This window comes from Hemitrygon akajei, chromosome 6 (genome assembly GCF_048418815.1).
Source record: "Hemitrygon akajei chromosome 6, sHemAka1.3, whole genome shotgun sequence".
NCBI lineage: Eukaryota > Metazoa > Chordata > Chondrichthyes > Myliobatiformes > Dasyatidae > Hemitrygon > Hemitrygon akajei.
The window spans coordinates 13,487,195-13,503,841 of record NC_133129.1 but is presented as its reverse complement, the minus strand read 5'-3'; the positions used below and the strand labels follow the sequence as shown (position 1 = coordinate 13,503,841).

General features: G+C 40.3%; 1 protein-coding gene across 6 annotated transcripts in view; it reads left to right on the top strand.

Annotated features, from left to right (window-relative positions):
• Positions 1–16,647, top strand: part of htt (huntingtin) — a 246,898-nt gene that overhangs the window by 149,191 nt on the left and 81,060 nt on the right. For all 6 annotated transcript variants that reach the window (XM_073047912.1, XM_073047911.1, XM_073047909.1 and 3 more), the window contains 2 exons: positions 2,822–2,983; positions 14,179–14,234. In XM_073047912.1, coding sequence (XP_072904013.1) covers positions 2,822–2,983; positions 14,179–14,234 — 218 coding nt within the window. The remainder of the gene's footprint in view (positions 1–2,821; positions 2,984–14,178; positions 14,235–16,647) is intronic.

Genomic DNA, 16,647 nt, shown 5'->3' with positions numbered 1-16,647 from the left:
CTCACCACAAAATTCAGCGTCAGAAGTTTGTAAAGGAACATCTGAACAAGCCTGATGCATTTTAGAAACAAGTACTGTGGACTGATAAAATTAAAATAGAACTTTTTGGCCGCAATGAGCAAAGGTATGTTTGGAGAAAAAAAGGTGCAGAATTTCATGAAAAGAACACCTCTCCAACTGTTAAGCACAGGGTTGGATCGATCATGCTTTGGGCTTGTTTTGTAGCCAGTGGCACGGGGAACATTTCACTGGTAGAGGGAAGAATGAATTCAATTAAATACCAGCAAATTCTAGAAGCAAACATCACACTGTCTGTTTAAAAAAAAGCTGAAGATGAAAAGAGGAAGGCTTCTACAACAGGATAATGATCCTAAACACACCTCAAAATCCACAATGGACTACCTCAAGAGGCACAAGCTGAAGGTTTTGCCATGGCCTTCACAGTCCCCCAACCTAAACATCATCGAAAATCTTTGAAAAGACCTCAAAAAAGCAGTGCATGCAAGACGGCCCAAGAATCTTACAGAACTAGAAGCCTTTTGCAAGGAAGAATGGGCAGAAATCCCCCAGACAAAAATTGAAAGACTCTTAGCTGGCTACAGAAAGTGTTTACAAGCTGTGATATTTGCCAAAGGGGGTGTTACTAAGTACTGACCATGCAGGGTGGCTAAACATTTGCTTCGGGCCCTTTTCCTTTTTTGTTGTTTTGAAACTGTAAAAGGTGGAAATAAAAAAGTAATCTTGCTTAAAATATTAAAGAAATGTGTCATCTTTAACTTTATGCCTTTTGGAAATCAGGTCATCTTTTACTCGCTTAGCTATTCACAGTAACAGAAATTTTGACTGGGGTGCCCAAACTTCCGCATGCCACTGTGTGCGCCTAAGACTTTGGTACAGTACTGTATGTGAGTGCTTAAGTGGATGGGGAAGCATTCAAGATGTAGGCGATCATGGTCTTGACCATGATTGTTTTTGGGAATTTTTTCTTATGTAGCTGGGGAAGCATATGGGCATTGAATAGAGAAGAGCATTCAAGGCAGTGGGGAAAGGTTAACGGGGTGTGTATGAAAGTCAGGAGAATGGAGAATGTGATGAATTATATAATTTTGTTTTTGGACGTAAGAATGCTGTTTGCCATTTCACAATTGATAACTAGTACATGATATTTGCTTCTGTTCTATATTAGCCTTATTGTAGGAGATTCCAGGCAATTAAAATGGCCACGATATTTCAAGTACAGAACATCGCACAGTACAGACCCTTCGGCCTGCAATGTCATGCCGACCCTTTAACCTACTCCAAGTTCGATTCCTCAGAGCCAGTCACTTTTTTCTGTGTGCCTGAGTCTTTTAAACGTCCTAATGCGTGTGCCTCTATTACCACTCCTAGCAGTGCTTTCCACACACCTACCATTCTGTGTATTTAAAAAAAATACCCTAACTCTGTGAAATGAGCTGCCAACACAATTGTTGCATGTGAGCTTGATTTCAATGTTTAAGAGAAGTTTGGATAGGTACATGGGTGGTCAGCATATGGAGGGCTACGGTCCCAATGCATTTGGATGGGAGTAGGCGGTTTAAATGGTTCAGCATGGACTAGTTTGGCCAAACAACCTGTTTGTGTGCTGTATTTTTCTATGACTCTGACATCCACCCCTGTACTTCACTCCAGTCACCTAACATTGTACCATTTCCTATTAGATATTTCCATCCTGTGATAAAGTCTCTGGCAGTCTGCTCCATCTATGCCTTTTATCATCTTGTAGGCCTCTATCAAATACATCTCATATTCACTTGCTCCAAAGAAAAAAGTACCATCAATCCATCCTTAAGACATACCCCCCAATCCTGGTAAATCTCTCTACAGCTTCCACTAAAGGCAGTGTGGTCAACATGGATGATTTAGGCTGAAGTGCCTGTTTCCATGCTGTGTAACTCACTCCATGAATCTGTCATGTCCTAATAATTGATGCTGTATTCCAAATATCAACTGGTACAGCAAATGCAAAAGACCTTTGTCTAATACAATAGATGACTGAGACCATGCGATAGTGTGCTTCATTTAAGTTATACCACTGTTGGTTCATCGCAGTTTATGGTGCACTGTCATGGGGACAGAAAGCAATCAGATTTATTATCGGTGACTTATTTGTAGCAGCAGTACAATTACTATAAATTTCCCAAATATTCCTATAAAGTACCAAAAATAAAGTAATTATCAAGATAGTTTTCCTGAGTTCGTGGATCATTTAGGAAATCTAATTTTAGAGGGGGAGGGGAGAGCTTGTCCTGAATTGCTGAGTTTGGGTCTTCAGGCTGCTGTACCACCTTCCCAATGGTGGTAATGACAAGAGGGTCTTTAATGGTGTATGCGGCACCCCTTGGAGATGTCCTTGATGGTGGAGTTGGTTATGCCCGTGATGGAACTGACAGCATCTACAACTCTCTGCAGTCTCTTACAATGCTTTTCATTAAGGTTCTATACCAGGCTGTAATGCTGCTACTCTCTCCCTCGAACAACTGTAGAATCTTCTAAAACTCTTCTGGTGACATAATGTTTCTCTTCACTCCTGACAAAGTAGAGCCTTCATGATTGCAGCTATGTGCTGGACTGGGAATAATTTTAAGGGTACCTAGGCACTGAAGTAATATTGTTTGATATCCTGGCCAATACACCCAGATTGGGCAGCAACAGAATTAAAAGCAAGCAAACAAGCACTTTAAGACAATGCACATTGACAGCATTCTTCAAATTGTGATCACTGCATGATGTGCTTTGAGCCATTCTAACAATGCTTAATGTGTTCTCTCTCAAACTTTAGAATACGATACACAACTACATCCGTCTCTTTGAGCCTCTCGTCATCAAGGCTTTGAAGCAGTATACCACAACCACATCAGTTCACCTGCAAAGACAAGTGCTTGATTTGTTGACTCAGCTGGTACAACTCAGGGTGAACTACTGCCTGCTGGACTCGGATCAGGTTCGTGTCTGCTTTAGTTAGAAACAGTACACCGTGGCACAAGTCAAACGTGTGTTGAGTGGGAACAGAGGATAAATTGTTTTCACTTTATTGTCACGTACAGTGAAAACTTTATTTTGCATTGTATCCATACAGACCATTTCATTACAGCAGTGCATTGAGTTTGTACAAGGGAAAACAATAACGTAATGAAGAATAAAGTGAGATCTGATTCATGAAAGTACACAAGGGTAAGCTAAAAAGATTGCAAGGTGATTTAGAACATCAGTCAGTACGGCACAGTACAGGCCCTTCTGTTCATGATGTTGTACTGGCCCTTAACTCTTCCCGTTAACATTGTCCACCATTTTTTTTATCATCCATGTGCCTGTACATGCCCCTAATGTATCTGCCTCTATCGCCACCCCTGACATGGCATTACACTCTGATATATCACCCCCCCCCATATAATTTCTTCCAAACACCTTGAAATTATGACCCTGGTATTTGCCATTTCAGCCCTGGATTCAAAAGTTCAGAGGTTCATTTATTATTGAAGTATACAACTCTGAAGTTCTTCTTCTCCAGATAGCCGCAGAGCCAAGAAAGAAAAGAATGGCAACATGATCTTCCTCCCTGCACAAAAAAACAAACCAAAACAGAACAGGCACATCGACCCCATAATCCCCCTGTCCTGTACAAAAACAAATGAGAAAGATTGGGCAAAAAGATTCAGAATATAAAAAAAACTATAAGACTGAAAAAAAAGTCTGTAGTCCACGTCCATATCCTGGGTAACATTCTCCCAGGCACTAGGGGGAGGTGTTAGGCAGGTGAGGAGAAGAGGTAAGAAGGGAGCCAGAGTGGGGAATAGAAAAAATACCCTGAAGTTGGAGAAATCGATGTTTAAGAAAGATTATTTGCCAATTGTGACTGTTCTAGCAGTGTTTGGTTTGCATATTTCTGGTCAGAATTCCGGATCTCGTTCTTACTCAGCTGTTCATAGCAGTACAACAAGTGTTGAAATAATGCCTTTTTTGAGTAACACAACTTGGAGGAGGAGAAAATTGCAAGATTAGGGTAATCAGTCATAGTCCAAGGAGCTGAAGAGCCTCCAAGAATAACTGCCAAACCTGCTTTATGAAGGACATTAGGTTCTCAGTAAAGTAAGGAATTGGCCAGGAAACTAAATTCTGTTGCCAGAATTTCTTGGGCCCATTTCTTTCATTCAGTGTTCCAATCTGCTTTACTTTATTGTAACAAATAGAAAATGCTGGACAAACTCATCAGGTCAGACAGCATCTGTGGAGGGTAGGAGGAAAGAAAGGACTGAAGAAGGGGCAAATTCATAGGAGTGTAGAGTGGACCATGGGAGGAAGGGAAGGAGGAGGAAAACCAGGGGAAGGTGACTCCTTCCCACATTTCCTTATCATGTGAGGTTTTCACTGAATCTGCCCAGATAATGTTTCAGACTTTGCTCTGCTTCCCTGTCTACGTTTTGCAAAGCTTTTGCCTCCACGCCAGTGGGTGCATTTCACTTAACGGTTTAGGCAGTAAGTGCTGTTGAACTATTTTCACTCCTGGGAGGTAGTTACCCAAGGCATGAAACAGGTGTTTACGCAGCTGCTGTAGGTAGGCTAGCTTTGTCAAAAATACTAATTGAAAGCAGCCGTCTCCCTCCTCTCTTGACTTTTCTCTTTCCCTGTCCAGGCTACTTAAATTGACTCTAGTCACCATGAGCTTGTTTATTACAGGACACAAAGTCAGTGCTTAAATCTACAGAGAGGTGCAGTGAACAGATTATATGGTGCTATTCTGCCATAATAATCCCAAGGCTTCATTTCTGAAACTCATGGTACAGACTTCCCTTTTGAACAGTTGCAGGTAGATGCGCTTTAAAATGTTGTTACTGGATATCTTTTGGAAAAGGAACTATTGTTCATTAATACTGAGTCAAGGCAGAAGCAGGCTAAGTGCTCTTGTTCCATAAGATCCTTTCACTCCATTTCACCTCAACTTCTATTATAATCGACACGAAACATTGACCTGTTCTCTTTCCACAGTTGTCTCACTTTCCATTTATGGAATTCTGGGTTGTTATTTTTCCTCTGTTATTAAACTCTACTAGTCATTTCTACTTTTAAATCACAGCAAGAGGTGGAGATGGAAGAGGTAAAAGAAGCTCGGAGAGAAGCTGTTTTTTTAACTGATTAGGGCAAAGAGGCTAGACTGCACAGGCGCGTGATGTAGTGCGCCAAAGGTTTAAAAAGGAGAGGAAGTTTTCAACTGTTATTTAAATCGCAGCAAGAGGTGGAGAAGGAAGAGCTAAAAGAAGCTCGGAGAGAAGCTGTTTTTTTTTAACTGATCGGGGCAAAGAGACTAGACTGTGCAGGCGCGTGACGTAGTGCGCCAAAGGTTTAAATTAAAGAAAGACCACCATATACAGCGGCCATCATCGGAGTGGACTGAGGCAGAGTGAGTCAGCTTTGGCTCAATCAGGCAGAGGCGAAGTTTGAACGGGGCACAACTGCGCAAGCGCGTGAAAGTTGGCCCATATGGCAGCGGGACAACTTAAAAAGCGAGCAGAGGCTGAGTACGAGCTTCACTCCAGATAAATATCCGGGTCCTGACAGGATATTCCCTAGGACCTTGAGGGAAGTTAGTGTATAAATACCAGGGGCTCTGACAGAAATATTTCAAATGTCATTAGAAATGGGGATGGTGCCGGAGGATTGGCGTATTGCTCATGTGGTTCCATTGTTTATAAAGAGTTCTAAGAGTAAACCTAGCAATTATAGGCCTGTCAGTTTGACGTCAGTGGTGGGTAAATTAATGGAGAGTATTCTTAGAGATGGTATATATAATTATCTGGATAGACAGGGTCTGATTAGGAATAGTCAACATGGATTTGTGCGTGGAAGGTCATGTTTGACAAATCTTTTTGAATTTTTTGAAGAGGTTACGAGGAAAGTTGATGAGGGTAAAGCAGTGGATGTTGTCTATAGGGACTTCAGTAAGGTATTTGACAAGGTTCTGCACGGAAGGTTAGTTAGGAAGGTTCAATCGTTAGGTATTAATATTGAAGTAGTAAAATGGATTCAACAGCGGCTGGATGGGAGATGCGAGAGAGTAGTGGTGGATAACTGTTTGTGAGGTTGGAGGCCGGTGAGTAGTGGTGTGCCTCAGGGATCTGTACTGGGTCCAATGTTGTTTGTCATCTACGTTAATGATCTGGATGATGGGGTGGTAAATTGGATTAGTAAGTATGCAGATGATACTAAGGTAGGTGGCATTGTGGATAATGAAGTAGGTTTTCAAAGCTTGCAGAGAGATTTAGGTCAGTTAGAAGAGTGGGCTGAGCGATGGCAGATGGAGTTTAATGCTGATAAGTGTGAGGTGCTACATTTTGGTAGGAATAATCCAAATAGGACATACATGGTAAATGGTAGGGCATTGAAGAATGCAGTAGAACAGAGTGACCTAGGAATAATGGTGCATAGTTCCCTGAAGGTGGAATCTCATGTAGATAGGGTGGTGAAGAAAGCTTTTGGTATGTTGGCCTTTATAATTCAGAGCATTGAGTATAGGAGTTGGGATGTAATGTTAAAATTGTACAAGGCATTGGTAAGGCCAAATTTGGAGTATTGTGTACAGTTCTGGTCACTGAATTATAGGAAAGATGTCAACAAAATAGAGAGAGTACAGAGAAGATTTACTAGAATGTTACCTGGGTTTCAGCACCTAAGTTACAGGGAAAGGTTGAACAAGTTAGGTCTTTATTCTTTGGAGTGTAGAAGGTTGAGGGGGGACTTGATAGAGGTATTTAAAATTATGAGGGGGATAGATAGAGTTTATGTGGATAGGCTTTTTCCATTGAGAGAGGGGAGATTCAAGCAAGAGGACATGATTTGAGAGTTAGGGGGCAAAAGTTTAAGGGTAATACGAGGGGGAATTTCTTTACTCAGAGAGTGGTAGCTGTGTGGAAGGAGCTTCCAGTAGAAGTGGTAGAGGCAGGTTCGATATAGGCATTTAAAGTAAAATTGGATAGGTATATGGACAGGAAAGGAATGGAGGGTTTATGGGCTGAGTGCGGGTCAGTGGGACTAGGTGAGAGTAAGTGTTCGGCACGGACTGGAAGGGCCGAGATGGCCTGTTTCCATGCTGTAATTGTTATATGGTTTTATTTATATATATATACACACACAAACCCCATTTCCAGAAAAGTTGGGATATTTTCCAAAATGCAATAAAAACAAAAATCTGTGATATGTTAATTCACATGAACCTTTATTTAACTGACAAAAGTACAAAGAAAAGATTTTCAATGGTTTTATGGACCAACTTAATTGTATTTTGTAAATAAACACAAATTTAGAATTTGATGGCTGCAACACACTCAACAAAAGTTGGGACAGAGTTAAAATAAGATTGAAAAGTGCACAGAATATTCAAGTAACACCGGTTTGGAAGACTCCACATTAAGCAGGCTAATTGGTAGCAGGTGAGGTATCATGACTGGGTATAAAAGTAGCGTCCATCAAAGGCTCAGTCTTTGCGAGCAAGGATGGGTCGTGGCTCACCCCTTTGTGCCAAAATTCGTGAGAGAATTGGTAGTCAGTTCAAAAGGAACATTTCCCATCGCAAGATTGCAGAGAATTTGGGTCTTTCAACATCTACAGTACATAATATTGTGAAAAGATTCAGAGAATTCAGAGACATCTCAGTGCGTAAAGGGCAAGGTCGGAAACCACTGTTGAATGTGCGGCACTGCCTAAGAAACTGTCATGCTACTGTGACAATTATAGCCACCTGGGCTGGGGAGTACTTCGGAAAACCATTGTCACTTAACACAGTCCGTCGCTGCATCCAGAAGTGCAACTTGAAACTGTATTACGCAAGGAGGAAGCCATACATCAACTCTATGCAGAAACGCCGGCGAGTTCTCTGGGCCCGAGCTCATCTCAGATGGACCGAAAGACTGTGGAACCGGGTGCTGTGGTCAGATGAGTCCACACTTCAGCTAGTTTTCGGAAAAAAATGGGCATTGAGTTCTCCGTGTCAAAGATGAAAACGACCATCCTGATTGTTATCAGTGAAAGGTGCAAAAGCCAGCATCTGTGATGGTATGGGGGTGTATCAGTGCCCACGGCATGGGTGAGTTGCATGTATGTGAAGGTACCATTGACTCTGAGGCGTATATTAGGATTTTAGAGAGACATATGTTGCCATCAAGGCAACGTCTCTTCCTGGGACGTCCATGCTTATTTCAGTAGGACAATGCCAGACCACATTCTGCACAGGCTACAACAGCGTGACTTTGTAGACACAGAGTGCGTGTGCTTGACTGGCCTGCTGCCCGTCCAGATCTATCTCCTATTGAAAATGTATGGCGCATCATGGAGGAGAATCAGACAACGGAGACCATAGACTGTTGAGCAGCTGAAGTCTTATATCAAGCAAGAATGGACAAAATTTCCAATTGCAAATCTACTACAATTAGTATCCTCAGTTCCAAAACTATTAAAAAGTGCTATTAAAAGGAAAGGTGATGTAACACAATGGTAAACGTGCCTCTGTCCCAACTTTTGTTGAGTGTGTTGCAGCCATCAAATTCTAAATTTGTGTATATTTACAAAATACAATTAAGTTGGTCAGTAAAACTATTGAAAATCTTTACTTGGTACTTTTGTCAGTTAAATAAAGGTTCACGTGAATTAACATATCACAGATTATTGTTTTTATTGCATTTTGGAAAATATCCCAACTTTTCTGGAAACGGGGTTTGTATGTATGTGTATATGTGTGTATATACATACATACAAGCATAAGCAGCCGATAGATCGCATGATAAATTGACTGGGCCACCTAAACGAGAAAGGCTTTTGAGCGTGCATGTTTTTTGTCTTGGCAAGCCTGGTTTGATGCTCCCTCACTAAATTGCCTAGTGTGTACCATTCAAATTCGACTTAGTAAAAACCTTTAATCATATATACTACTCCATTGTAGTTCTTGCTCCATGCATACGTCATAACTATTTGCTCCAAAGTGCAATTCCCTGGATAAAGAGGCTACTCCCAAGTTCCTTACAGGAGTTATTAGTGATGGTTTCACGGTACATATAGTAGGCTAGCAGTTAGCACAATGCTATAAAAGCTTGAAGCGATCCAGAGTTCAGAATTCATTTCCGTGGCCATTCTGTAAGGATTTTCTGTGCATCCTCTCTGTGGAATGTGTGCTTTTCCCACAGATGCTCTGGTTTCCTCCCATAGTTCAAAGATATGCCAGCTGGGTTAAATCGTCATTGTAAATTATCCTGTGATGAGATTAGGATTAATTGGAGTTGTCAGGGGTTACTGGGGCAGTGTGGCTCGAAGGGCCTAGTCTGCACTGTATCACTAAACTTCAAATAAATAAACAAATAAAGTTCTTATTTTTGGTTATCCATACTACTCCTGTATTGTGACCAACTGCATTTTTCCTCTCAGTACTCCAAAACTAAGAGCTGTAAATATAGCAAGTTAAGAACTGGTGTAATGCAGTCCTTGAGTCTATAATTTCCATAATGTTATGACTGATCTTTGCTGGCCTTAAATCAACTCCAAGTAGCCCACCATTCAGAAGCTTATCCATGAACACATTCAAGGACTTGTCTGCCACAGGTCTTAGTGATAGATCATGACACGTCCAGAAAATAAATTCTTTAATCTTTCTGATTTTACCTGATCCTTTATTCACCACCCTTCTTCCACTTCCATCCACTACGAAGGGAAAATCCTCTGAGCAATTCAGATAGCCTCCAGAATTGTTTGTTTCCAGGGAGTGGAGGCATAGCTAGCTCAACGTTTCTATGTGCACTCAGTGGCCACTGTATTAGGTACAAACAAGAGAAAACCTGCAGATGCTGGAAATCCAAACAACACACACAAAATGCTGGAGAAACTCAGCAGACCAGGCAGCATCGATGGAAAAGAGTACAATCTGTTGTAACGGTACACCTGTTTGTTAGAACAAATATCTAATCAGCCAATTATATAGTAGCAACTCAATGCATAAGAGTATGCAGACATGGCCAAGAGGTTGCTGTTGTTCAGATCAAACAATAGAATGAAAAAGAAATGTGATCTAAGTGACTTTGTAGTGCTAGATGGGGTGGTTCAGATCTCTCAGAAACTGCCAATCCGCTGGAATTTACATGCACAACATTCTCTAGAAAAGTACAGCATAGAAATGGGCCCTTTGGCCCATCTAGTCCGTGCCTTACCATTTAAACTGCCTATTCCCGTCGACCTGCACCAGCTCCATAGCCCTTCATACCTCTCCATTTACCGAGAATGGTGCAAAAAAAAAAATCCAGTGAGTGAAAACACCTTGTTTTCATTCTGTGGACGAAAACACCTTGTTAATGAGAGAGGTCAGCGGAGAATGACCAGACTGGTTCAAGCTGACAGGAAGGTGACGGTAACTTAAATAAGCAGGCTTTGCAACAATGGTATGCAGAAGGGTATCTCTGAACGCACAGCACGTGGAACCTTGATGTGGATGGGCTAAAGCAGCAGAAAAGCACACCAGGTTCCACTCTTGTAGCTAATAAAGTGGCCACTAAGTTTAAGTCACATCCTTAAGTACTGACCGAAGAATCTTCTCGGAGCCACTTTCATGCAAGTATGTTCCTCAAGCAACAGATGAACACTAATAAATCCAAGCATAAATTTCAGAAGGACTCCATTCATAGAAACTAGTTGGAATGTGGAACACAGACTGATTAATGTGAGTGATGAAAACTACTTCAAAATGCAAGGAGGCACAAGCAAACTTGAAGAATGTAAAAAAAAAATTGCAAATTAATGTAAACATTGTTAAGTAAATAATGGTGTGTTTCTTTGGGGTGGGTGAAAGGGGATGACTGTGATTGAGAAATAAGGGAATGGGTTCACAAGGTTTCAGAGTAACGACCAAGTTACAAGTGTTATAAATGTAAAGAAGGCACATAGAGAAATAACATTCAGAACATTCAAAAGTAAGTTGTATTAAACATAGAATTATGTTTACACTGTACATACAGTGGTTCCGGTTTATCAGGACTCTTTGGGACCAGTGTAGTTTGGTCCATTTAAACAGTTACTCCAGTTAGCTGACATTTCATGGAAATAGTTAAAACGTATCAAAAAAAGAGACAAACTACCATTTAACTGAGTAACAAATTATGTATTCAAATGAAATACAAAACAAGTTAAAACACAATCAATGCCATGGTGTATAATTCATTCCTAAATGTTGAAGTAGTGAAATTGTTTTATTTTCACTCGTGGCTGTTCCTGGCATTTCCAAGCCTGAATACTTGAAACCGCAGTGAACGAAACAGTTCTGACCTGTGTTACTGCTTATGACTCGCCATATGTCGGTGACAAAAATGACTGCTTTTTGAACATGTACGCATTCAACTGACGCTATTAAAAAAACTGTTCACTCTAAGCACGGTGTAGTGTCTAATGGACACACAAGTGTTTGCAACTGTTGCCAGTTAGAAACAGTTTGCTGCCTCAATTAAGCAAAATAATGTCATAAATAAAATAAGGCCTAATTATCAGGATCCTCTGTATAGTAAAGGGTTATACATTAAATATTTTGTATATTTTATACTATAAAATTATAACTACAAAGAAATGTATATATTTTATACACACACGCACACTCCTTTGAGATAGATATACATAAAAATTGTGAACTTTTTACCTGTTTTTCAGCATTAATTACTCATAAAATGTGGTCTTATCTTCATCTAAGTCACAATAGTAGCTAAACATAATCTGCCTAAGCTAATAACACGCAAATAATTCTACTACTTCTTGTTAATACTGAGTACACCATTTAAACAATCACAGTCTAAGTTCAAAAAAAGTATGTGAACAAAAGCTGTTTGGAGTCAGGAGTTCCAGTCAATAAATTGAGATTGCAGGGGTGTCCTGCCCTATAAAAAGACACAAAGTCAGATTACTGTCAGCGCCTACTCCTCAAGAAAGATCTGTTTCCTTGATCAGAGCAACTTATAGAGGACCGTAGAAAAGTCTACAGGAGCATTTCTAAAGTCCTGAGGGTTCATCAATCCACAGTAAGAGAAATTGTCTGCAAATGGAGGAAATTCAGTACTGTTGCTACTTTCCCTCGGAGTGGGCATCCTGCAAAAATCACACCAAGAGCACATCATGCATTGCTGAAGGAGGTGAAGAACAAGCCAAGGGTAACAGCAAAAGACCTGCAGAAGTCTCTAGAACTCGCTGAAGTCTCTGTTCTTGTGTCCACTATAAGAAAAACACTGAACAAGATGGTGTTCATGGAAGGACACCATGGAGGAAACCACTGCTGTCCAAAAAAAAACCATTGCTGCACATCTCAAGTTTGCAAAAGACCACCAGGATATTCCGTAACACCCCTGGGACAATGTTCTGTGGACAGATGAGACAAACGTTGAATTTTATGGCACATGCACACTGCTGTGTTTGGATGAAAAGAGGCACTGCACACCAATACCGAAACCTCATCTCAACTGTGAGACATGGTGGAAGGAGCATCATGGTTTTGAGCTGCTTTGCTGCGTTGGGGCCTGGACAGCTTGTAGTCGTTGAGAAAACAATGAATTCAAAATTGTATTGGGGCATTTTCTAGGAGAATGTCAAGGAAGCAGTCTGTCACCTGAAGCTTAATAGAAGTTGGATGATGCAACAAGACAATGATCTGAAACATGAGTAACTTAATGACAGATTGGTTTAAAAAGAAGAAAGTTTGTGTTTGGAATGGTCAAGTCAGAGACCAGACCTAAACCAAATTGAGATGCTGTGGCATGACCTGAAGAGGGCTGTTCATGCAAGGTATCCTAGGTATTTATGAACTGGAACAGTTTTGTATGGAGCAGTCTAAAACTGCTACTCACCGTGGTACAAGTCTGATCAGCAGCTACAGGAAACATTTGGTGGAAGTTATTACTGCTAAAGGAGGTTCTACCAGTTATTAAATGTATGTGTTCACATACTTTTTTTCCAGCATGGACTGTGAATAATTAAACAATGTGTTCACGAAGCACATGGAAAGTACAGTTGTTTGTGTGTGTTATTAATTAGGCAGATTGTGTTTGTCTATTATTGTGACAGCTGAAAATCAGACCATATTTTCATTGCCAAGGGTTCACAAGCATTTTCTTACAACTCTGTGTATGTGTCTACACACAGTCTCTCTATAACCATATAGATTGAAGTTATATTAGACATTCTCATCTTGTGATTATACATAAACATCTTTATGATTTGTTGCATAGCTTGTGCTCCTTTCCCTACCCAATTTTTCTTATTCTGGCATCTTCCCTCTTCCTTTCTAGTCCTGTTGAAGTGTCTCAGCTTGAAATGTCAACTATTTATTCCTCTCAATAGATGCTGCCTGACCTGCTGAGTTCTTCCAGCATTTTGTGTGTGTTGCTCTGGATTTCCAGCATCTACAGAATCTCTTGTATTAAACATACTGTTAATGCACTTAGGATATGTTACACAGGCAGGAAGCCGGTCACACAGCACTACAGTAAGGTATATTTAGAAATAATAAAAGCATTGAAAAGGATACGGGAGCATTATAGAAACTAAAAAAGAAGGGATAATATTGTAACTGGAGCTGTATCTGTGAAGGAAGATAGGACTGGTAATTAAAGTGATCATTGGTAAACGTGGGATTGATGTTTCTACTGATGGAGTTAGATATTGAAAAATTTGGAGCTTTAATTATAAGATGGCCACTAATAACTCCTGTAAGGAATTTGGGGGTAGCCTCTTTATCTGGGGAATGGCACTTTGGAGCAAATAATATAAATGTGACAAAGGGGAAGCTAACAAGTAGGTGAAGGGGAAATAAGTTCTAGAGTTTATTGACATTAAGGAAAATTAACACAATTCAATAAACAACAAGTGGAAGAGGCAGCATCTGTGAAGTATGAAACACTGACCTGTTTCTTAAACTCGAGTTTCTGCAGATGCTGGACATTGGAGGAATACGGTAAATGCTGCTGGAATTCAGCAGTTCAGGCAGTATCTTTGGAGAGGAACAAAGGGCATGATCAATTATAGAAGATGAGGCGAAATGTAGAGAAAAGATCTTGTGGACCAAGGACATTTGGCCTGTTTCTGCTGTAAATTTTATGTAATGGAATGACTGATTTAGTTATCTTCTCATTGTAGGTATTCATTGGGTTTGTTCTAAAGCAGTTTGAATACATAGAAGTGGGCCAGTTCAGGTGAGTGTGAACATCTTGGGATTTGTGTCCAGTTTTATTTTGACAACTGTTAAGTATTCATGCTTAATCATCCTATTTACCAGCACTAGGTCTACAGCCTTCTATGCCTTAGTGATTCAGAAGCTGAAACATTTTCTCTGAGGATCTGTTGTTTATACCCAAGTCTTAATCTATCCTTTTCTTCCCCTTTCCTTTCACTTTCTGCTCTGAGAGGACTTCTGTTAACACGGGGTGTGCTGAACAATTATAGTTTCTTCTTTACAGCAGACACAGGGCTGATTTGCCAACTTCTGCTCCTATGTAACTTGGAACACGCTCACTAGCATTGCAAATGGAATCACTTTGTGCCATTATTCACTCTCTAGACAAATGAACTACTTTATGCTGAAAATACTGCCCATATCTGTTCTTAAATTCCCGTTTGTGTATTCTGAACCTGTACTTTTGAGTAATAATTTGGGTTTGATTTTTTTCCCCCCACTTATTTTTCATTCTGTTTTCTGTTTTGTAAAATTGTAAATTTTCAGATTTAGGGGGAAAATGGCATTTGGATGGATCGATTGTAGTTTTATGTAATAATCTGGTAAAATTGGTACTGATGAATAATATATGCTTTCAAAGTTTTCCACTGCCACCACCTCAATGTGTTTTTGGAGCTGTATCTAAGGAAGGATGTTGTGGCCATGGAGAGGGACCTTAGAGAGTTACCAAGAATAATCCCAGGAATTAAATCTGAACCATGAGAGTGTTTGATATCCCTGGGTCTCTCTCGCTGAAGTTCAGGAATCTCATTGTAAACTACTTAATACTGAAAGGCCTGAACAGAGTGGACTTGGAGAGAACCTTCAGTAGGAGAGTCTATAATCTGAGGGCACAACTTCAGAATAAAAGGACATCCCAATGGAACTGAAATGAGGATTTCCTTCAGCCAGAGGGTTGTGAATCTGTGGAATTTGGGGCTACTGGGGCCAAGTCATTGAGAACGTTTAAGGGGGAAATTGATAGGTTTTTGACTGGTATGGGGTTTAAGGGTTATAATAAAGTAATAATAATTTATTGAGCACTTTTCATACAGGCGATGTAGTTCAAAGTCATAAAATAGAAACACGTAAAGACAAAGTGATAGGTAAAAGCAAGGCTAAATAAATAGGTTTTGAGCTGGCATTTGAAAGTATCTCCTGAATCTGCATGCATTGTCTTTTGAGGGAGATTGTTTAAATTTAAGAGACTGGCAGAAGAAGATCTGAGAGCTTGAGGAGGATTATGAAACAAAGGCAATTCTGTGATGTGCTCCAGTTCCAGACCACCATAACAAGTCAGAGAACCTTAAAATCAATTCTAAAAGATACGGGAAGCCAAAGCAGAGTATCTAGGACAGGAGTGATATGCTCCTTTATCAGGGTTTTAGTTAAAGAGTCTAGCAGCAGCCTTCTGAATTAGTTGAAATTTGAAAGTCCATTTTAAAAAGTGCATTTCAGTAATCTGGTCTGTTTTAATATAAAGGTATGAATTAGTTTTTCAGCATCATTGCATGACAGAAACTGATGTACCTTTGCAATGTTTCTTAAATGTAGAAATGCTCTTCTGGTCACTTTCTTTATGTGGGATTTAAAATTCAAATCTGAATTACAGATATTACCCAGGCTAGTTCCTTCTAATTTTTCAAGGGAAAAGTGGAAGAATGGGGATAAAAACAATCAGCTATGATTGAATGCTGAAGCAGATAAGATGAGCCAATTGGCCTGATCTTGCTCATGTGTCTTATAGATTTGCCCAGTTGTTGCAGACCAGAATATTCTGAATTTCTGTAAACCACTTCATAAGACCATAACATATAGGCAAGAATTAGGCCATTTGGCCCTTTGAGTCTGCTCTGCCATTTCATCATGGCTGATCCAACTTTCCTCTCAGCCCCAGTCTCCTGCCTTCTTCCCATATCCCTTCATGCTCTGACCAATCAAGAATTTATCAACTTCTGCCTTAAACATACATACAGACTTGGCCTCCACAGCTACCTGTGGCAAAGAATTTCACAGATTCACTGCACTCTGGCTAAAGAAATTTCTCTTCATCTTCATTATAAAAGGATGCCCCTCTATTTAAAAGCTGTGTCCTCTGGTCTTAGACTCTCCCACCATAGGAATCATCCTCTCCACTTCCACTCAGTCAAGGCCTTTCACCATTTGCTAGGTTTCAATGAGGTCATCCCTCATTCTTCTGAATTCTAGTGAATGCAGGCCCTGAGCCATTAGACTCTCTTCATATGGCAAGCCATGAATCATTTTTGTGAATCTTCTTTGAACCCTCTCCAGTTTCAGCGCATCCTTTCTAAGATAAAGGGCCCAAAGGTTCTCACAATACTCCAAGAGAGGCCTCACCAGTGCTTTATAAAGTCTTAACATTACATCCTTGC